Source organism: Vicugna pacos, chromosome 7 (assembly GCF_048564905.1).
Source record: "Vicugna pacos chromosome 7, VicPac4, whole genome shotgun sequence".
Lineage (NCBI taxonomy): Eukaryota > Metazoa > Chordata > Mammalia > Artiodactyla > Camelidae > Vicugna > Vicugna pacos.
The window spans coordinates 77,697,501-77,721,536 of record NC_132993.1 but is presented as its reverse complement, the minus strand read 5'-3'; the positions used below and the strand labels follow the sequence as shown (position 1 = coordinate 77,721,536).

The 24,036-nt window shown below is 39.1% G+C and overlaps 1 protein-coding gene across 2 annotated transcripts in view; it reads right to left on the bottom strand.

Moving 5' to 3' along the window:
• PRKAR2B (protein kinase cAMP-dependent type II regulatory subunit beta) overlaps nt 1–23,474 on the bottom strand; it is a 91,459-nt gene extending 67,985 nt beyond the window's left edge. For both annotated transcript variants that reach the window (XM_072965213.1, XM_072965214.1), the window contains exon 1: nt 22,900–23,474. In XM_072965213.1, coding sequence (XP_072821314.1) covers nt 22,900–23,206 — 307 coding nt within the window. In that variant the 5' untranslated portion in view covers nt 23,207–23,474. The remainder of the gene's footprint in view (nt 1–22,899) is intronic.
• Nucleotides 23,475–24,036: the final 562 nt, after the last annotated feature.

Sequence of the window (24,036 nt, the reverse complement as noted above, 5' to 3'; positions counted from 1 at the left end):
CTAGTAGGCAAAGAAATATAAATTAAAATCAATATTTCACCTGTTAAATTAGTCCCCCCAAAACATCTTACATAAAAATCCCTAGTTATGTGTGGCTGAAACCACTTAACTGGGACAGTGTAAATCTATATAATATTTTTGGGAACAATTTGGCAATTACACCAAGTGCCACAAAGGGTTTGTCTTCCTTTAATAGAGTAACTCTACCTTTACAAGATTTATCCCAAGGAAATACCACAAGAGAAGGAAAAAGCAACATATATATACATCTCTTCAACAACATCATTTTTTCAGTGACAAAATTTGGAAACAAAACTAAAAATGCTCACGTATACTGAAATTAGTATTAGGTGAAGGATGGTATATTGTTGATCTCAGATTTAGTATTTGTGGCTTTGTCAATTTGTGAGCAACCCAAAGGTCCATGCCATGCAAATCTGTCTACGGAAGGCTGCAATTTCAGCTGGTATGTGGAAGTGCACTCTCAGCTGGTAACCCCACTCCTGGCCACTCCCTGTATTCAACTCAGCTCTGTTGTTTCTTCTTGGTTTTGCTCAGTTATCTCAAGAAATGAGGCTTTTAAAAACTTTATTTCTTGAGAGAAGCAGGTACATTTATAGTTCATATAATATACAGAAAGGACATCACATACCACACAGTATATTCCAGTGACAATGTCATGTGTCTACTACAATACTTTTTAATACTTCAATACTTTTAAAACAGTACTTATAAAAATTGTTTACACTATGGAAATAGGTCAAATGAAAAAAGTATTTCTGACAGCATTATGATTATATTGCACAAAAAATATAGATGCCCAGGAATAAGTACTAGAAGAAAACTGTCAGGTGTTTTACACCAACCCTTGCAACCATGCTGTTAAACATCAGTATCGCCATATTACCAATGACCACATTCTACTGTAAGGCTCAGAGATACTGATTAGTTTGCTTTGGATCACCCGGTCACCCTGTGGCAGAGTTTGAGAATCTGAATTTGGGCGCACCTGGCACCAAAATGCTGCCTCAGAGAGAACAGAAAGCAAAAATACAGATTACTGAAATCACACAATAATAGGTAAATATTTCCTTCCATATTGATCTCTGTTATTATTAGGATTAACTGTGAAATAATCACAAACCCAATTATGCAAACACTACAGTTGATAGCAAAATCATACCCTCCAAATTGATCGAGATAAAAATTTCACTATTTATGGACCAAAATAATTCAGCCATGTAGCTGCAAAGTCACAAATGAGTTATATAAAAACCTTCCATCAGGTAAACTATATGTATATTTCATATACCATACTAAAAAAAAATTTTCTACGTTTTCTTGGACACTTTCAAACCCCTTTTCCACAACTCCTTCAGCATCTAGTCTAAAGAAAGCCTCCCCAGCAAGCCACAAGGACAGAGAAAGGAGAGGGTGCAAAGAACTTCAGCCACAGGAAGGCAGCACAGATAGTGCAGGCTGACCAAGGCAAGACAAAGGGAAAAAGCATATCCCAGCCTTGGGGAGAAAACAGAGCACACACTCTCCTCCTGCCCATCGAGCCTCTCTAGACAATGAAATCACAGCACTAGGAGCTTCAGGTTTGAAATGTTGGGTCATCTTTGTTCCCTAGGGGTCCCTTAGGTTTCTGGGTCTTTCTGTGTGTGTGTGTGTGTGTGTGTGTGGAGGGGTGATAATTAGGTCTGTTTGTTTGCTTTTAGAGGAGGTACTGGGGATTGAACCCAGGACCTTGTGCATGCTGAGCATGTGCTCTACCACTTGAGCTATACCCTCCCCTTCTGTCTTTCTAAAGTGTTTCAGGCAGAGATTTTCAACAAAGTGGCATTGCCATCTAGGAGGAGTATTCTAAATCTGTGGGAGCAATTTTTTTCAACTCTCATAATATTTCAGAGAATACCCTTGGCATGTGACAGACAGCACACAGAGCAGTCCTGTACAACAAAGACCTGTCGTGAATCCTACAGCGTGCGACTTCTCACATATCCCACTGGTCACTCATGTTGGCAAACAAGTCAATTTCTAACCATCTGAGTCTAAACTTTAATACTGTTTATGTACAAAGACGATTATTATATGCAGTTTTAATATCCATCAAATTTTCTACAACAGAAATTGAAGGAATTTGGTTTTTTTTTGTATTTTGTTTTGCTTAGAATTTTACTAATAGATGTTCATTGTTTCAAAAAATTATGTCACAGCTGTAATGCCCCTGAGGGTATTCGAATGGCCGGTACAACATACCTGATCAGACTACATTTGCAGCTTTCATATTCTTAGTGATTCAACATGTAAGTGGGAGAATCTAACTACATTATGTCTTCTTGTGTACAAACAATGGCACATGCCCAATAAAACACATTTTGCTTACTATCAATTACTTGCCTTTATTTCTCCTATTTTTGCTAAAAATTATATCAACTTTTAAATTGTGGGAAGATAGGTAGTGTGACTATGACTTCCATTTCCCAAGAGTAAACAGGGCACAGGATTGAGCAGTTAAAAAGACGGAGCCACCAGGCAAGTGGTACATAGCAGTCAAGGAAAACTCTGGGTTTTGACAACAATTACCAAAAATCCAAGCTCTCATAACCATATTCCTCCATATCCACTTGCAGGGATGAAATACAAGTGTCTTCTGCACAAACTTCTGGCAAGCTAACAGTAATCTTCACAATTTTTCTAGATTTTTCAATCCAGCTACTAAAATGGGGAAGAAGGCTGAGACTCAGGGTGGCGGCTTTGCTGGAAGTAACGCAGAGTTCATCTGGGCAGGGCGGGCTTGGTCTCTCTCTCTCTCTCAGGAACCCAAGCACAAGGGAGAGGAGTGGGAGGAAGAGGAGGAAGGACGTGAGGTCAGGAGGCTTGGGCCCCACTGCTGGCCCCACTGCCCTCCATGAAAACTGGGAGGAATCAAGGAACTTTAATCTAAATTCTCAGTTTTAAAAATATGCAAAGTTAAGATCTGCCCTCAAATCAAGGGGCTTTTAAGAAGAAAAAAATTAACATCTTTGAAAGTGCCTGTTAAACTATAAATTTCTATTCAAATATAAGACTTATGTTTGTTTATTTTGAGTATTACCAATTTTAACATTGCCTTTTTTTAAATGCACAAAGTAAACAGCAGAATTGATTCATGAAAAGGTTAGCAGATGATGCTTTAAATGTACTAAATCAAATTAGGTTTTCTTACACTTGGTTTCCACCTTTAGATTTTCCTATTCTTGGGATATTGCGTGAATATATTTATACACACACAATACTAGAGACTAGGAGAATATAGAAGGAACAGTGCAGGGAATGTATCATCTGCCGAGAGACAGACACAAATAAGACCGAAGAATATATTAAACTCCTCTAACATTTTAAAAGATACATAACCTAAGAGCTTAATAATCCTCAAGGAAAAATACAGAAATGTTTATACAGGTTTGACTTTCTCCCAAGTCCCATTCCAGTGGAATACTGAGAGTCCTGTGTTCCTGTGAATATCTTCACACTTGTCCAACCAGACATCCCGTCAGTTGATGGGATGGGTCTTAATTCCTCTGCTCCCAGGAGACACGGAAGTGTACCCGATTCAAATCTCCTTTCATCCTGGAGCAGCCTTACAAGGAAAATGCTCCACTGCTTGAGGTGGCTGAATGAGCCTCTCTATCCTCAGCAGTGAAAACAGCCGCCCACACCTGTGACTCGAGTGCCCCATCAGTGCCAGCAGGACCTGCTTATCTTCCCACCTCTTTATGCCCAAAGCCCAAGACAAGCAGAGCCTGGCAGGTAAGAGGCACTGAGTCAACAACTCTGGGAAGTAAACAGAGTAGGTCTCTCCCTGTCCCACTTATCTACTGCTTTATTGGATGTGGATGCCTGGTGCTGGAAATGTGAAAGTCCCTGCCCCCAAAGAGCCTGGCCAAGTCTGGGGGTATTTTCAAATACAATGACTACGAGGCCTAATACCACACAAGCAGCTACCCTTGCAGAAAAATTGAGGCAAAAAAAGAAATTCTGTAGAAGATTAGGAAATTGAAGAAATTCTATAAAAAACAAAAGCAGTCAGTGGGAAGTATAAACCAACGAGTTTGGTCTTCAAAGAGGAAAGCCAGGTTGATAACAGTGCATCTCTGAGCATAATGCTGGGGGAGAAGTTCCAAGCTAAAGAAGGAAGAGTCCTGAGTTGTGATCTATGGTCATTACACACACACACACACACCCCAGATCTATATTGGAGCCACACTGATTAAATACACCTTTTGCAGAGAAGTGCTCATACACCTTGAAGGGACATGGACGTAACAATCTCGGAGTCAGTGGAATAATTAGCATCCCTAGCCTCCTTTTCTCGAAACAAACACTTTCCAAATCTGCTGTCAAAATAAAAGGCTCTAGAAATTATGTAAAGTGAAACCATGTTAGCTAATTACTTTTGACAAGATAAATACTTAGCTCAAAGGAAATTAATTTCTCTTATGCCTGTGTTTCAAAAATTAAAACTGAAATAACGCTTACCCTTGAACCAAGGAAGAATTTACTTTTTAAAAAGCACAACAGCAACAAAAGCAAAAAACCAATGAAGACTGAAATATTTTGCCAATTAACCTGAAAGACAACAATTGTCAAACTTTTTTATATATGCTTAATTTCTGACACTGAAAAGGATGACTTATTTTCTGTATTTCTGTTAAAGCCGTGTCCCCTTTAAGTGCTTCTGAACAGACTTGATAGAAACTGTTTGAGAGGCAGGCAGCTGGGGGACCAACTTCCTTCCTCCTTTTTGACTATACAGGATGAGATCAGGCGTCCAACCTACCCAGACACATGGAGCATGGCCGGAGGTACAGCAGTTTCTCAATTTTTAGAAAATGCCAGCTTTAAGGACCACTAAAAAGATGCACAGTTTCATTTTTTCTGTTCATTAAGCAAACTCCTCAAAACATAACTGAGATTCTAAAATACTGATGTAATAAAATATAACACTCCTTACTTTTGCTTATGAATGAACTTGATTCTCCATTTTTTTAATTCATGAGGACTTTACCAAAAATGCCCTCTTGGGAACAGAAAGAAAAATACAGTTTAAGCTAGAAGAGTCCTAAGGTAGCTAAGCTTATAAAACCACACAGGGCTGATGCAATAACAATGTTGAGAAAAAGGCTCCTAAATACTTATAGGGTTCTAAAATGTGGGCTCAGAAGAAGAGCAGGAGATAAAAAAGGCCATTGTCCAAAATACATCAATTCAATCTCTGCTTCCACAAATTCTAAAACTGTCTCTTCTAAACCAAAGGGATCAAATGTGTGCAAAGGGCAGATTTACAGAGACTTAATGTTTTGTCTGTAAGAGTAAACAATTCAGACTAGACCACTAAGAATACTAGGAAAGCCAAAGGCTAGGAGAGTTCATATTTGTCACATATCCCGAAAGTCACAATAAAACAGACCCATAAAAGGCTAATTAAGAAAAATGTAAGAGCTCTGAAATGAAAAGCAACTGAGAAAACAATCAGGGGATGTAATTAAGGTTGGTCTAATCACTAAAGTACAGTCATAGAAAATACGGTAATCAAATCCTCCCCCTCATCTTTACAGAAAGAAGGTATTTCTGCTATTCTAGGCTCAAGTCAAACAAATGTCACCTCCTCGGGAAGCCTTTCGCTGAGCACCCAGGTTAAAGCAGTCCTCCCCAGGTCCTCTCAATTACATCATCCTGTTTCTTTTCTTCCAAGAGATCAGCACTATCTAAAGATATCCAGTGTACTGTATTTATTGTGTCTCCTCCCACATTACCGAGAACACAACGTCCCTCCGTGTCTGTTTCACTACTGTAGCCCCAGCGCCTAGCACGTTGCTTGATATACTCCATACTTGGCTCAACAAATACTGAATGAATAGTGCTAATGAAAAATTACTATAATAGGGGTACTCCTTATTATTAAGTTTTAACAGTTCTTTTTACATAGTCTCAATAACAATAAATTAGAGTATGTAATAGGAAAAATAATAAGGTTACTTAGAAATAAAACTAAGAAAAGGTAGGAAAATTCTTTATGAAGAAAATTACAAAACAAGAAATGAAAGGAAGACTGAATAAATGGAGATATACAATGTTCATCAATAGGAGGACTCAGTATCATTAAAATATTTGTCTCCAAATGTGTTTATAAATTCCAATAAAAATCCCAAAAAGTTTTTCACTATATTGAAGAAGATTATCCTAAAAGTTCTATGGAATAATAAAAGCCTATGAATAATTAAACAAATCTCAAGAAAAATATGGTAGAAGTTACTTACCTTACCACAACCAGGACCATATAAAGTCACATTAAAAGGAAGAGATATTAATGAAAGGATAGACAAACCAACAGAACAGAATAGACTTCAAGTACATTCACATAAAAATGAAAAATTGATGTTTAAAAATCAATGGGGAAAAAGTCAATAAATGATGCATCGTTTCAAAAAATGAAACAGGATTCTCATCTCATAACACACACAAAAATAAATTATAGATGCATTAAAACCTTAAGTGTGAAACTCAAGACTTTTTAGTTTTTACAAGAAAATAAAGAGATTATCTTTTTAATTTGGGATAGAGATGGATTCTTAAAGGCACAAACAGCATAAGCATAAAGGGAGGGGTTAATTTTAGGCTACAATAAAATTAAAAAGTTCTGCTCATGAGTGAACAGGTGTGAGTGAACATGAATGAAAAGACTGAAATAGGTGAGGGAAATTAAGAAGTACAAACCTCCAGTTACAAAATAAATGAGTCATGGGGATGAAACATACAGCATGGGCAATATTTCAGTACTCAATTTTCATAGTCAATAGTAATGTAATATCTTTGTACAGTGACAGATGGTAACTAGACTTATCGTGGTGATCACTCTGCAATATACAGAAATACCAAATCACTATGTTGTGCACCAGGAACTAACATAATGTTGTAGGTCAATCATACTTCAACAGACAAACAAATTCACAGAAAAAGAGATCAGATTTGTGCTTACCAGAGGTAGGGAGTGAGGGGACAGGGAATTGGATGAAAATGGTCAAAAGGTACAAACTTCCAGTTATAGGACAAATAAGTACTAGGGATGTAATGTACAACATGACCAACACAACTAGCACTGCTGTATGTTATATAAGCAAGTTGTTAAGAGAGTTCTCCTAAGAGTTCTCATCACAAGGAAAAAATGTGTTTCTTTTATTTTACATCTATATGAGATGATGGATGTTTACTAAAGTTACTGTGATGATCATTTCATGATGTACATAAGTCAAATCACTATGCTGTACATCTTAAACTTACACAGTGCTGTATGTCAATTATATCTCAATAAAACTGGAAGAAAAAACCAAAGAAATTCTATTCGAAGTTACCATAAACAGAATGAAAAGACAAGCCCAAGACTGGGAGAGAACTGTTTAATGTATGTTATCAACAAAGGATTAATAACCAGGGCAGGAAGGAAGCAAGGAAGGAGAGAAGAAAGGAAGGAAGGAAGGGAGGAAGGAAGGGAGGGAGGAAGGAAGGGAGGGAGGAAGGAAGGGAGAGAGGGAGGATGGAAGGAAAGAAGGGAAGGAAGGAGAAAAGAAAGGAAGGGAGGGAGGGAGGGTGGGAGGAGAAAGAAAAAAGAAAGGGAAGCGAAAGAATGTTCCTACAAATCAGTAAGAAAAACACAATCAGACAGAAAAAAATGGCAAGAAAAAATTTTTTCGCAGAAGTTGAAATGATCATACAAATATGATCAATGAACATAAAAAGATGCTCAAGATCACTAGTAATCAGAGAAAAGCAAATTCAACTCACAATGTGATTCCAATTTAACATCCATCTTATTGGCAAAGTTGGTTAAAATCTGTCAGTATCAAATGATAGCTTGAACCTGGAGAACCAGGAACTCATACACTACTGCTGACAGTGTAAACTGGTATAATTGCTTTGCAGAGTAAATCCAGCAATCTGAAGTGTAGTGGAAGTTGTATGCATTCCCTACAACCAGCCTTTCTATGCCTAGGGGTATACCCTAGAGACACAGTCCTTAAACTCTGCGGTCTCAAAACCTCTTCACACTCTTAGAAATTATTTGCTTATATGGGTTAGATCCATCAATATTTATTGTACTAGAAACTAAATTGTTTAAAAATATTGTTTTACTTAAAATTAACATTAAAAGCAATTATGTTATCATAAATAACATATTTTTATGGAAAATAATTAAAATTTCCAAAATAAAAAAGTTTAAAGAAAAGAATGACTATTCTACATTTTTTTGCAAATCTGGTATCATAGAAGACAGCTGGGTTCTCATAGCTGCTTCTGCATTCAATCTGCTGCAATATCATATACTATGCACCCTCTGGAAAACTCCACTATATATTTATGAGAATGAGGAAAGAAAGTGCATAGAACTTATCATCATCATCATCATCATCATCATCATCATCATCATTATTACAGTTTTCAGTCCATAGGAGTGGGAGGGGAATGGTGCTCCAGAGGTTCCCACACTCTGAAAAACTCTAGTACATCTGCATAACACACACATTGTGCTCACTACAGCACTGTAGTAACAACAAGTTAGAAACAAGCAAAATATTTATCAAAGAATAGATAAAGTGTCTATTTACACAAGAGTATACTAACAGGAGTTTAAAATAAATGAACTAGAGCTACATAAGTCAATGTAACGTCATCCCAAACACTGTTCTCAAAAACAAGCTGAAAGATGGTAATTTACATAGCTGAAACATTTGTAACTGGCAAAATTTATACAAACTTCAAACATATGCAAAAAAGCATGATTTCTAATCTATGAGTAAATGCCTATGTAGTAATAGTACAGGAAATATAAATAGTACAGGAAATATAAAGATCAAATTTGTCATAGTGGTGGTTACCTATGGAGAAGAAAGTTAAAATAGGACAAGAGTCGGGTACACAAGGGGACCCCTATGGCACATGTGGGATTTTCTTAAAAGAAAAAAACTTAAGTCTTGAAATTTGTCAGAGCTAGGGGATGGCTCATGTGAGTGCTTCTTATTTAGTCTCTGTTCCTTTCTGTATATTGGAAATATCTCACAATTAAAGAGAAAGAGTGTAAGAGGGGAGAAAGAAACTCTACTTGGTTTTGGTAGGTGAAAATCTCTCAGTATGCTGTAACACAATCAGCCCAATCAGTTCACATTGCAATTTTTTTTTACTTGATTACCTTTGACATGAAAACTATATATTTAAGGTGTGCAACTTGATATTTTGATATATGTATACACGGTGAAAAGATCATCACAATCAAGCTAAACAACTTATCCATCAACCTCTACAGAGACCATTGTGCGTGTGGGTGGATGGGTTGGTAGGTGTGCGTGTGTGTGAAGATTTAATTTAAGTAGTATCCTCCCAGCAAATTTCAAATATACAGCATTGGTAACTACCATCACCACGTTATACATAAAATCCCACTCATCTTGCATAACTGAAGCTCTACACCCTTGGTATGCTAAATGGGCTCCTAAAATATTTTTCACAAAAAAATCCTTTTCACAAATTAGTTTTTCTTAGAAATCAAACACTGAAATACCTTTTGAATTCTTCTTAAGGAATTGTAAGGAAATTATTATGAATCAAAGACTGTAATATTGCTTTGCTGGTAAACTTGTTAATGGCAGTCAAATAAGATATCAAAGATCTGTGAACAGCCCCATGTAAAAACAAAGATAAACAGAAGAATGGTCTTTTTCCTTTTCCTTCCAAAAATCTATTAAGATAGCAATTTATAGTGGAGCGAGTACAGAATCATGGGTTTTCAGAATAAAGCCACATTCAAATATAAAACTTAGGTATAAAAATTTGTCCCACCAGGGGTTTACTTTCATAAATATTATGACAGGAAGAAATGGCAACAAGCTGTCAATTTAAAGCAACTAATTTTTTCCGATTAATTTATATTTCAGGCGCATACTCATGTTTTCACTGTCAGCATCTGCCTCGTTTAAATAAAGTAACTATTTTCAATACCCCTACCTACTCTTTCCCAAGCTGTTTTAAAATGACTTATTAAAACCTGAATAAAGCCGTAAACCTGGAGATTCTGCACACACAGATTTATTTATTCTACCAGTTAAACATTGATTCTCAAGGGATGGGATGGTGTGAAAACAAAGCAAAGCTTTATCCCACTGCTTTCTTTGCCTTATTTTTTTTTTAAGTCAGACTATTTACCTTGCATTTCAAATGGAATTAAAGAAAGACTTGAGACTTAAAAGAGCAGGGTTTAAAAGTCTGAAACAAGTAGCTGAAAGATCTACAGACTTTACTTTCATATTCTTCATGAATAACTTTTTTTAAGTACTATTACTACACTGCCTTGAAAGCAATCTCTAGTTTCGCACCTTTCCAATCAAACTTTATTTTTAAAAACTGTCATGTTCAGATTTCTCAAACTTGCCCTTTATTCCTTCCTTTCTTTGCTTTTTAACAAACCCATATATATATATGTATATATATATATACATATATATATATGACTTAGTATGTAATAGACACTGTTAACTCATTTAATTCTTAACACAACCCTCTGAGGTAAGTACTATCATTATTCCCATTTCAAAGATGAGGAAATTGAGGCATGGGTGGTAAAGTAACTTGCTCAAGGTTCCAAAAGTGATAAATGGCAGAGTTAGGATTCAAATGCAGAACCTACGCCAAAGTGAAGACATTTTTTTTTTAAATATCTCCACTGTTTCTGATTTTTCAGCACTACTCAAACTTTCAGCACTAAAGGCAATCTGTTTTGTTTGTTTTCCATAAACTATCAGGTTTAAGACGTCTGAGGCAGAGGAATGGGGCTCTATTGACCATGTGCATCAAATTAGTGGAGGGGGGAAAAAGGACTGATGTGATAAGGAAAAAAAAATAATTCAGGCAGATGATAACACATTCAGTTTGGAACACAATTATTTGGAGGTGCCTGAAGAACAGGCAAGTAGAGGTGGCTGGTAAGCAGGGAGATATGTCCATCTGAATCTTAGAGAGGGGAGGTCTGTGCTGGAGATAGAGGAAAACCTGGAGTGCTCCGAAGTGTGCCCTGAGGGGTGGGCAGGATTCACACAAAAAAACAGAGGAAGGTAGCCTGCAATCCAGGTGGTAGAGGAAGGAATGATGAGGCAGGGTGGAGAGAGAGAAAAGGATGACGCGGGTTCAGGGCAACAGAGGAGTCTGGGACTTAGCACAGGGCTCACATAAGCTGAAGCAGTGACACGGGAAGTTTGGGGGGTCACATGTGTTCTCCATGAGAATGTGAAATTCTCACTAGCAAGACAAGACTGTGTGCTTGTGTTCTTTCCATTTTGCAGAGTGATCAAATATCAGGCCAGCACATAATGCCGCCTCATTTTTTAATATAATGAAGTCTAAGCCTGCAAAACTGAAGATAGGCTAAGGCTTTTATATTCCATGAAAACATTTTTAAATGCACTAATGTAAGGATTACTAGGAGACTACTTCAAATATTTACATGCCCAAGAAGGTTTCAATCATTTTAGAAATATATACTTACAGACATTTACTATTATTAGATGTTCAGTATTTAACTTGAGGTGAATTTAAAATATTTTTGACCACCTACCGTGGGCAAAGCGTGGTGCATGCAGGAAAGCCCTGGAGGGAGGGAGGGAGGGATTCCGGCGAATTCCTGCCCGCCTATGGCAGACATATCCAACATCCACAAAGCTTACTCCAACCTAGGGCATATCCATGCTGCCATATTGATACCCTAGTGTCAGTCAGAGAATCCTGCAAGGATTTTTTGGTAGGGTGAAATGCAACCTAACCGTTGGAGAAAGTGGGATTTGGCAAAGACTTAAGGAAAGAAGACTGGGTACTCAGGACCAAGAGAATGACCTATGCAAGAATATTTGGCTGCATCAACTTGGAGCCATGCTGTGTGCCTCCAAGTTTTATTTACTACTTGATGGATATTTACAAAAGAATTGCCTTTCTGACTAAATGAGGCAGAAGAACAGATCAGTGAACTAGAAGACAGATTAGTGGAAATCACTACTTCAGGAAAGAAAAAGGAAAAAAGAATGAAAAGAAATGAGGATAGTTTAAGAGAACCCTGGGACAACATGAAGCACACTAATATTCGCATTATACGGGTCCCAGAAAGAGAAGAGAGAGAGGAAGGACCTGAGAAAATTTTGGAGAGATAATTACTGAAAACTTCCCCAACGTGGGAAAGGAAACAGCCACCCAAGCCCAGGAAGCACAGAGAGTACCACACAGAATCAACCCAAAGAGGAACACACCAAGGCACACAGTCATCAAATTGACAACAATTAAAGATAAGGAGAAAATATTAAAATTAGCAAGAGAAAAGCAACAAATAACATACAAGGGAACTCCCATAAGGTTATCAGCTGATTTTTCAGCAGCAACTCTACAGGCCAGAAGGGAGTGGCATGATATATTTAAAGTGATGAAAGGGGGAAATTTACAACCAAGAATACTTTATCCAGCAAGGCTCTTGTTCAGATTTGACGGAGAAATCAAAAGCTTCACAGCTAAACAAAAGCTAAGATTTCAGCACCAGCAAACCAGCATTACAAGAAATGCTAAAAGACCTTCTCTAGTCATCAAACCATAAGAAAAGAGAACAAAAAGAAGAAAGAGAAAAAAACAAAAAAAGAGAGACCTACAAAAGATTGCTTTGGCTGTTAGGGGTCTTTCGTGGTTCCTTATAAATTTGGAATTGTAGTTCTGTGAGGAATGTCGTGAGTACTCTGATGGAGGTTGTGCTGGATCTGTGGGTTGCTTTGGGTAATGTGGCCATTTTAATAGAGTTGATTCTTCCAGTCTAAGAGCACAGGAAATCTTTCCATTTCTTTGTGTCATTTTGGTTTTCAGAGTATAGATAACTTTCTTGGTTAAGTTTATTTCTAGATATTTTGTTGTTTTTCATGTAATGGAAATGTCTCTGCCAGTTATAAAATTTTAGCTTTTGAAGTGAAAAAAAAAAAGTGAATGAAGGGCCACAAATGGCAAAATATCCTTCTTTTCATGGGTGAGTTGTGTTCCATTACATATATATATGCTGCATCGTCATTATCTATTCAACAATTGATGTGCACTTAGGATGCTTCCATATCTTGGCAATTATAAATAATGTTGCTGTTAATAGAGGGTGTATGTATCTTTTTGAATTAATTCTTATTTTGTGGCTGGCTTTATTCCTTTGACAATTATGTAAATTAAAAAAGCTAAAGCTCTTATTGTTCTTAGAAACAATGAACAGGACACATATGTAAATTAAAAAATATATGTGCAATAAAAAAAAAAGATCTATCAAGCCATGAAAGACATGAAAGAAACTTAAAAGACATACTACTAAATGAAAGAAGTCACTCTGAAAAGGCTATAAACTGTACAATTCCAACCAAATGGCATTCTAGAAAAGGCATAGCTACAGAAGCAATAAAAAGATCATGGTTTCCAGGGGTTTGGGGAGAGGGAGGGAAGGAGGAATGAATAAATGGAGCACAAGGGATTTTTAGGGCAATGAAATTATTCTGTATGATACTATAGTGGTGGCTACATGTCATTATGCATCTGTCAAAAGCCACAGAATGTACAACATCAAGAGTGAACCCTAATGTAAACTATGGACTTTGGTTGTTAATAATGTGCCCATGTTGGTTCATCGATTGTACCAAATATGCCACACTGATGCGGGATGTTGCGGGTAGGGGAGTATATACGTGTGGGTGGGGAGGGCTATGTGCGAACTGTCTGAATTTTCTGCTTAATTTGGCTGTGAACCTGAAACTGCTTTAAAAGAATAAAGTCTATAAAAAAAAAAAGAATTGCCTTTCTTTTCTGTCTTTTTCCACTTAAAATGCATTTAATAGGTAATACAGCAAATGATAAGCATTTTTTCAAAAGTTACAAAGGAGACAGTGAAGAGTCTCCCTCCTGACTAGCTGTCTCTAGCTGTCCTTCCTGAGATAACATAAGTAACTGCATTTCCTTTAAACTATTTTAAACTTGAGGTTTTCTTATAATTCTGATTGGCATTTCCAAGATTGAGTGATTCTTAACTAAACTCCTGGCATCATTCTGTTTGTTATACCCCCCAAATGTGCACCAAGAACATTAGTACAGATTTAAAAGAAAGTCTAGATCTTGCCTTTCAGGTGATACAATTTTATTTCCTTTTTATAAGATAGAAGTTTTCTCTTTACTCTGCCAAACTTCAGTTGAGTCAAACAATTATCTAATTCATGTCTTTTAAAAGGCAAACACAGACAGACATACATACACATGGACCCTGTCTACGGGAGGTCTTTTATAATCTAGGACCTTAAAAGGAGAAGCCACAGTTGATTACTACCTTATGTATTCAGAGTATCAGGTAAGTTATATTGTTCGGATTGTAGTCTCCAAAATGGGTTCATGTACCCCAAGGCAGAGGAAAAGGCAATCCTTCAGGGTGTAGGAAAAAATTAGATCTAAAAAAATTAATCTTGCTTTACAATTACTTCTTATTTCTTCCTTTCACAATTTATATCATGGGATGCTTTACTGTATGCATAATAAATTAATATGCTGGTATATGCACAAAATTTATAGATATATACAGGCGGTGCATATTCAAACAAATTTTGCTAATGAGAGTACACGATCAAAAAAGTTCTGAGAATTAAACAGCTCAGTATATGAGGTGTCCATTTCTAAAGATAAACATTTCATTGAGTTTTGAAAGTATCTGCAGTGCTAACTTGGGTAGAAAAGACAGAGAAAACAAATTGTATAAGGGGCAGACCAATGCTGGGCTACACTGTAAATTTTTAGAGGGAAAAGTAGGTAGCTTACTTCTGATATATGGTCCTTTTCAACCATGTTACTGTTGTAAGTATTACTAAAAATGAAGTGTCTGTACCATAGTTAAGGAGCCTGGCTCTGAACTCAGGACTGTCAGGTTCATCCTGACTCCATCACTTAGTCTGGGAAGGGCTGAATGATATGTATAAACGGTCTTATTCAATGTCTGGCAATGAAGCAGCCAAAAATGAGTAACATTTAACAAACATTAGCTTTCTATAGGAACTGAAATAAAACAGCTGAGTCATGTTTTAATTCAGAACCTTTGGGAAAGATGCTTTTTGAGTCTAACCAAAATGTATTTAAATAAATGGAAGCTTTTTCCTTCTTTTTTACCCAAAGGAGGGTGAATATAGCTCAGTGGTAGAGCGCATGCTTAGCACGCACAAGGTCATGGGTTCCATCCCCAGAACCTCCATTTGAAAAAAAACAAAAAAACAATCCTCTCAATATCACTCCCATGAACTATTTGTCTTGGAACAGCTAATGTAAATTAAACAGTGTCAGTCCCTTGCCGAACGGATACCGGAATAACTGTATACAGTATATCTTCTTGGCTTCACTTTTATGTAGAACATGTGTTTATATTTTGACCTTTTGTCTTCTTTTAAAATACAAAAACATTTTTAAACAGCAGCAACTGGAATGAATTTTTTTTTTTTAGTTTCCAAACATATTAAGCTACACATGGCAGAGCCTCTTGCCGAAACATTTATAAATGTTACACCAACTGTGTTTATATTTCTGATTTTTTTTAGATTGTTTTGTTTTCATGTAAGCCGTGACCTGAAAATTTTAGCTCGAACTCTTTCCACAAAATAATTACATAATGGAACAGCCTGAGTCATTTTGAATTTCTGAAACACAAAACACGCTCCATTAAAATAAAGACAATGATCAGCATCACAGTGAGGTTTTTATATGGCGTTCTGCGACAATCCCGACCACAACTAAACAGCATGGGTAAGACTGGGAGGACAGTAACACCAGGAACAAGAACACGACAATAACTCATCCAACTCCGAAAATCGCTGCACCCTTTATTTCTTTCCCAATGTCTCTTCTCAAGCAATTGATACAAAAATAATTAGATTTCACTGCAATGGAAAAAAAAAGCAAAGAGAAAAAATATTGGTAATTGTGAAAGCAAAAATACAGAAGCCTAGCCCTTTAAACCTTACCTCTCACCCTAACAGAAGAAAGGATTCGTAATATATAAGTTCATATAAATAGCACACAAAATGTAAGTGACAGTTCTATGAACAAAAAGACCAAAACTGACTAAATTTGGGTAAGGACCACCTCCGGCTCTCAGCTGCTCCATCGGTTCAATGAAGTAGATTACATTTACCATCTGTGAGACAGTCTCTAACAAAAGGATTGTTTCTTAAGAAGTCAATACATAGTAAACAAGAGATTCTTTCTTTCTTCTTAAAAAAAGGGAAGGCATTGGCTCTCAAGAAACATTTCTGCAGTGAGTGAAAGCATAGCACCCTTGCTCCCAGCTTGCACACCTGCCTTCTCCTAACAGGCCAGCCATCCCTGGTCTCAGACCTTTTCCTCTGTGACTCTAGGTGCTACTAAGACAGACCCCAAGGTCAGTCACTGAATCACCTTCACTGAATCCCTCACCCCCAAATATTCCATCAATCCCAACCTCCACCATTGGCCTTCTCTATTGCTTCTAGTCTCATTAAATGACTTTTTCAATGAGTCACAAACTCCTCCTTGACAAATTCAAAGGTCTCTTGTTACTATTGACACAGTTGAAAAAGAAACACGTTTTCTATTCTGGCAAAGCAAAGAACCAAGTCTTGAAGCTGGAAATTTACTAGAATCCATGGAATGAAATTTGCAACAATAACTAACCATTAAATTTTCACTCTGTCCTATCCAGACACAGTACATCACTTTATGGGTGACCTCAATGGAAAGCTTATAGGACATAATGGTCTTACGTTAAATAACAGCTCAACAGTTTGATTTTTGAGATAGGTAAACATGAAAGTATTCAATGCTTCAACCTTTGTTTAGGTGCTTTCCGTCTTTGCCATCTCTTCAGAAAAGGTATAAGTTACTCCAAGAACTGTTCACAAATTCCAGATGATTTTGCTCTCTTCCCAGCCCTCCATCCCTCCCTCTTCCCAAAGTCTAAAGTAATAGCTGGATAAGAGTTTGAGAAAGGACACACTTTCAAAGCCCTCTGATTTCGCAATTTCAATCCCTAAAGCAATCCATTTAATGCTACTATTAAAATGAATAATGTTCTTAACTGTTCCACTTTGAAAATCACAATTACCATCTATAGCTCAAAATATTTTCTAAAATCCTCTCCAATGTTATTGTTTTATGCTTATAACTAAAATAATGGCTTCAATATTTTAGCCATTGTCATGAATGATGCAATCCATTTCAGGAGGATTTAAAACTACTATATAAATTTCAAATAGCCAAAAACCATAAAGTCTCATTAGTTACAAGATCCTGGAGCACTTAGCTACAAAGCATGAGTTGAAGGGATGTGGGTTTTATTACTATGCAACATAACTTCACATTAAACCCTAAGTGGAACTGCAGAGTAAGCTCATTTCCTACTTCATCTCTCTAAAAAGTGCAAACGTTAGATTCATTTCCACCAAGCACAATGCCATTGCTATCCTGAAAGAAAAGTTTACACTTCTGCTAAGACTTTATGTTAATGGATCGTGTATTTCAACGCGCTCCGTGCTTGCAGTGTGCGCTGTGCGAGGGGCCTTATAAATATCACTCCGTTTATCCTTTACCAGGCAGGTACTATTAGAGTGATAACATATCAACCTCCCTCACACAGTGCTTCATACATAAGAGAAAATAAATGTCTGAATTTAAAGTTAATCCCAAAAAGCTGTCATGAACACTTTTCAAACCAATTAAATACATTTAAGAGACTGATCATTTATTAAAAATATATTTTAACATTCAGTCCGCTGTGTAAGAGAACTACCACTGCTGAAATATATTTCTTCCTTTAGTCCCATGATGACAGCTGCATGAAGGAGGAGGCAAGAGCTAAGGACTGGCTGCTTCGATCATAATAATCTCTAGTAGCCAACAAGAGAGCAAGTTCTTAAACAAGGGCCCAGAGAAGTGAGCTTAAAAAACGGACCAGAGCAATGTTTCTTGAAAGCTGTGACTACTCTCTACAGTTTCCTGCTGTCAGTCAGGCCACGAGCTCAAGAAAGAAACGTATTTTTTCACTCCCAGGGCGCACATGGTTAAGAACGTTCTCGTGGCAGATTCCTGGGAAGTCAGGAATCTCATTTTAGGAATAAATGAACATACACCATTTCAGACAGATGAATTTCTGACTTTTATTCTTCAAGTTACAATGAATTAGTTCTTATAATTCTGTATCTAACAGAGATGAAGAATATTTGCTCATAATCCTCTAAGAAAACTTCTTCAGTTTTCAGAACCTGAATTCAGAATAATGAGGGGGAGGGTATAGCTCAGTTGCAGAGCACGTGCTTAGCAGGCAGGAGGCCCTGGGTACAATCCCTAGGACCTCCATTAAAAATAAATAAAATAAATAAATAAATCTAATGACCTCCCCCCAAACAAACAAACAAAACAGAATAATGAATATTATTCTCTATTCTCCTTCAACTATTTCCTCTCATGATAAATACCTTTGTTCTCTTAATCTCCCACCATAAGCTCCAACTTGCCAATATTTTGCCTAATTTTCAGGATCTCTGGTAAACTCTCCATTCCGTTTAAATTGTAAAAAAGCAAAGGCAGATAAAGTTCTCCAACAAAGATATGATGTAAGTCAGAGTTAAGAGGATTAAGTCACAGATTTTACATGCTACGTTTCTATTTATACACCTTTGCCATGCTTGCTTATAAGCTATTGTTCTGTATTTCTGCCTTGGGTATCCACTTTGAACTCTAGATCATTTCCTTCCAAAATACAGACTATTAGATCTTTCATATTTTATATTAGTTTATTTTTCTTCCAGGTCGATTGCTCTTCGTGTGCCCATATGTAACTTATTTTGTTTCTATTTGTCCATTTATCAGGGTAATTTAAAATTGTCTTTACTTCACTTTATAATTTCAGCCCTTTCACTTAAGAAATAATTGAGTAACACTAGATTGCACAATGATGCCTGTATAAAACCATTAATTACCATAGATTCCACTCCAAACTGGTACTGATCTGACTCTTTGGCCTACTGTAAACCCTCCTAATAAATTCCAAGCCTGGGGACAATGCCCTTGCAGAAGTGACATGTCAACTTTCAGTCGCTTCCTGAAGGATGGGGAAGCGGGAGACAGAGTTTCCATTACAGCTTCTTTCATGACTCTAAGAGTGTCCGAAAAGGGGGTAATCTCCACATGCCATTATCATTCTTTCACCTAAAGGTTGCCCTTAACCAGAGTTGACAGCAAACTGAAAGTGAACATTAGAAGTGTAAAATTACAAGAGAACAGGAGGAGGATGGGAAAACTATTAGCAAAGGAAGGGATCCTTTGGAAAGGCAGAAGAAAAGCAATGACCCTCTTCACCCATCTGACTGTTTGGTCCAGGACCATCAATAGCCATGTTACCATACCGTGGCTTGCTTGATTCAACCACCATACTAGGAGTTCAAGGTCATATGCTTCACCCGTATGTAGGTCAACAGGCACCAGTTTCACAGTCAAAAACTCACCTTTTTGCCCAACCTCTCACAAATAGCACTGCTCATCCTGAAGACATTCATGACAGTGCTTATGAATCAACCAATGCAAATTCATTACCATTACTGGAAAAATAACCAGGGGAAACTGACCTGTGAGTCAGCCCATAGTATGAATTCCATTTAGGAAGGACTCCCTGATGGTCTTGGACCAGACAGATGTAAGAAACCAGGCTCTGTTACTTACTAGTCCTTTGTGTGACTTTGGACAAGTTAATATTTCAGAGCCTTAAAGACAAAACACACTGAGGGTCTCAAGTAGAGCTTGACATAAAAAGGACACTCAAGTGATGCCACCCCACCCCCTTCTGGAGACAAAACCTGAGACTTAAGAGCACTGGGATGGAGTCAGGCCCACTGGTGTTCCAACCCTGTAGCATCCTAGCTGCGAAACACTGGGCAAGTGACAGTCTCGTCTTTCTTATAAAGGTCGGATAATTAAAGCTTTTACATAGTGCCCGGCACATAATGAATGTCAACAAATAAGTGACAACGATAGTGTAATCACTACTACCTGCTGATCAATATTTCTCCAAGTATGGTCAGGGAACTGCGGATATCAGAATGCCCAGGATGTCTGTACAAAAAAAAAAAAAAAAAAAAATCCCACGTCCCACCCCAATCTATTCAAAAAAAAAAAAAAGCTCGCTGAGAATGGTACCAGGAAATATTCATTTCCAAATCAAAGTTTCTTGAGATGTATATGAAACCTTAAGAACCACTGACTCAGCTAGTCTTATGCCATGATTCAGTAAATTAAGACTTGTCTTCTTCTAGTACTTACTCAGTACTATGCCAGGAAATTTACCCAGTATCTGGTGGGGATTTATTGTTTGGGGGTGGTGGACTTTTTTGGACCTAGGCCTTAAATTGACAGGCTCACTCCTGTTGCTGTTTTTTCCCAATGACATTATTTTGACTTTTTTCCCCCTCTAATCAAGGGTCAGCAAACTATGGCCTTGGTCTGTGGCCAGTTTTGTACAACCCTAGCCTCCAGAGGGGATGTATGTTTCAAAGGCTGTTCTTAAATATTGTTTAAAAAAGAAAAGAATATGCGATGGAGATCATATGTTGCTCACAAAGCCTAAAATATTTACTTTCTGGCACTTGACAAAAAAAGTGTGCCAAACCCTTGGTAGCCTATAATTGTTTTTAAACTGGGGGGGAGGGGTCCTCAGCATAATTAACTACAATTAACTTAAAAGAAAAAACTAAGACAGAACTGATTAGAACTGAAAATATTCTAATAGATGTTTTCTACTGCATGTAGAAAATGAAACAGTATTGCCAAAGTTTCTGTTATATATATATATATGCATGTGTCTGCACTGGATAATGATCAAATTGCATTTGGTTGCAGTCAAAAAACTCTATGAGGGTAGGTAGGGCTGGGGAATAAATAGAGAAACTGGTTAACAAGTATCTACTAAAACTCATACTGAGTAATTTTTACAACAAAGGTGCTTCGGAGAATATAAAACCAAATAAAATGATCTCTGCCGTTTGGAAGTTAATGATTTATTTCTTCACTGCAAAAGGGAAATCATATCTGTTCTGTGTACAATACACATGTTCAAAGGAAAAAAACCAAATCATCAATGCAGAGTACTTCAAAAGCATTATACAGACAAAATATTTTCGTTATACTAACAATATACTGTATTGAATGAATATAGGTTCTTTACCAAGTCCATTAGTTCTTAGTTTCCCCCAAGCTGGGAAACTAGTCTTATTCCTTTGTGTGTGTTCCTATGTATGTTAATGTACTTGTGTGTGCATGCGTGTCTCGGAGCATAAAAGTATTAGATGTCTCTGACCTTTCTATGTCATTCATTATTGGCTTCTCCTGCCCATCTGTTTAAAATATGTAGTCTTTTATCTTTTTCTCATTTGTCGTAAGAAAAGCACTTAATTAAATTCTTGTCCAAAACGAACGATTAAGTCCAGGATCACCCTACCCACAGAAACACTATAAAGTCCAAAATTAAAAATTTTTAAGTAACAATCTTCCCTTTTATCTCCAGAGAGCACACATTTTCAGGGCTTTTTATAATTGTTTTTGACAAGCGAAAAAGACATTAATTTTATAATACATTTCAACAATTTTGCAAAGAAAAGAAACATCGTCCTAGGAACTTATACAAGGAAATGACACTTTAGAATGTTTTCATTATCTGAGATGCACCGCAGACACACAAACCACAAGTAGTACAAATAAATAAAAGCTGGTGCAACGCTGAATGCATGTTTGCTTTACACCACAAAGAGAAAGCACTTGCACGTTTGCACACTCAGATATTTTAGCTTGGGATGCCATAAAGATGGGATTTAGGCATGTTGTGTAAATACAGGAGGCTTTAAATGTGTGTGTTTGTGTGTGTCAGGGAAAGAGGGTTGTAAACAGAAGGGGTGGGACCTGCCAGGAGCAGCTATTGGAGAAAATCCCTTTTTCTTTCCCATTCATTCTTTCTAGCTTCAGTGTCTGGCACAATCCTTACAATTACTCACTGGCTTTTCATTCTAAAGACAACCAACAAGCTTTCAGAACTTCCTACAGTGTTTTTCACACACTTTTTTTTAAGGCACCAAATCATTCAATATTTATTTTAAATTAAAAGCAAACCATTAGCCCGGTTGCCTCATTCCAAAGACCCCATGGGTTGCAGGCGAAACAGGATCCTTTGTTGTGGGTCCAAAAATAATACAACGAGGTATTGGTAAATTGGAAAATAATAGATTACTCTGTGTCCAAGAACGCCAAAGCCATCACCATCAATCTTGCTCTGCCCCATGAGTCCAATTTCACACTCCTTTCAGTGAATTTGCCGTCCTAACAACAGTAAGGCCAATCCGATTGAACACCCCTCGTTTTTTCGCTTTGGACACTCCATTAATAAACAGAAGGGCTGAAAGAGGATGCCAAGTGGGCCAGCTTCCTCTCTGTACAATGATACCCGTCAAGGGAAATTTCTCCAACCCCAGTGAAAGTTGCTTCACAGATGCCCACCCCAAACCGGCTGGCCTCTGCCTCCGAGCTCAGGGCGAGAGGGGCGGGTGGGCAGAGAACCATCATCTTTCAGCTCCCCACCTCCACAGGAGGGAACGAGGGGGAGGGCACGACGAGAGCGCGGAGTAGGAAGGTGGGCGAGTGGGAGACAGAAATGGATGCTGAGGGGGTGGGCGAGGTGGGAAGGTGGGGAACGTGGAGAGAGGCGGGTGAGCAGAGAAGCGGGGTGAAAGAGTAGCGGCGAAGGCGCGCGGGGGGTCGGGTCCTCACCGTTGAACGCCCCGGGGTCCGCGGCCTCCTCTTCCTCCTCCTCCCCGTTCTCCGATTCGGCGTGCACGGGCTCCTCGGCGAAGTTAACCCCCTTGCTGGGGGTGCCGCCCCCGCCGGCGGCGCCCGCTTCCCCCCAGGTCCTGCCCTCATGGCCGAAGCGCGCGGCGCCTCTGCGCTCGTTCTCCTCCTGCAGGCGCGTGAAGTGCTGCAGGGCGAACTCCAGCAGGTCCGCGGGCTGGTGCCTCAGCACCTCCACCGTGAAGCCCTGCAGCAGCTCCGTCAGTCCCGCGGGGATCTCGATGCTCATCCTGCCTTCCCGGCGGCGGGCGCCTGGGCGCCGCCCTCGCCCCCTCCACGGAACAGCCTCGGGCCCCGCGGCCGCCGAGCGAGCGCGGACAGCGCTGGCGGCGCTACCGGCGGCGAGCGCGGCGCACTGGGCCCCGGCGGCCCGGCTGGCCCGGCCCGCGGCTCCCGGCGCGCGGCTGCTCCGTGCGGCGGCGGCGGCTGAGCGAGCGCGGCCTCGGGAGGGCTGGCAGCATCTCCGGCTCCTCCCGCTCCCGCCGCGGCCGCTCCTCTCCCCCCACCAGGACCGCCCCGCCCCCGCCCCGCCGCGGCGCGCGGGAGGGGGCGCCGGAGCGCCCCACGTGACCCGCGGAAACCATGGCAACCGCTGCCGGCGGGCGCCGCGCACCCGCCGCTTGGACAGCTGCCGGGCTGAAGACGCTGGTGGGCGCCTGCGGGCTGGCGGGACGCGTGGCTGCGGGGCGCGGCCGGGGCGGGGCACCCCACTTGGCACTACCCGGGTCACCCCCTGGCCCAGGCACGCCTCGCTGTCCACCTGTCCGCACGTCCCGGAGCGGGCGGGCCGCTTGGCCGAATTCCCACGCCTCATTCACCGCAGGGAGCCCACGCAGAGGGGGTGCCACTCGATTAGCCCTGAAACTTCAGCCTCCACCTCGGCAGCGTCATCTTATTTTCCTCCAAGAATATATATAGTTGTGCTGATAAGTGTGGACGATGTCTTGTCTTTTGTTTCAAGTCATACAGTGATATTGGTTCTCTTTTGGACAAAGAAGTCATGCCCCATCTTTGTGACACCTTACTTTTTCTTTCGCCACATTTTATCCAGCCTTTTCT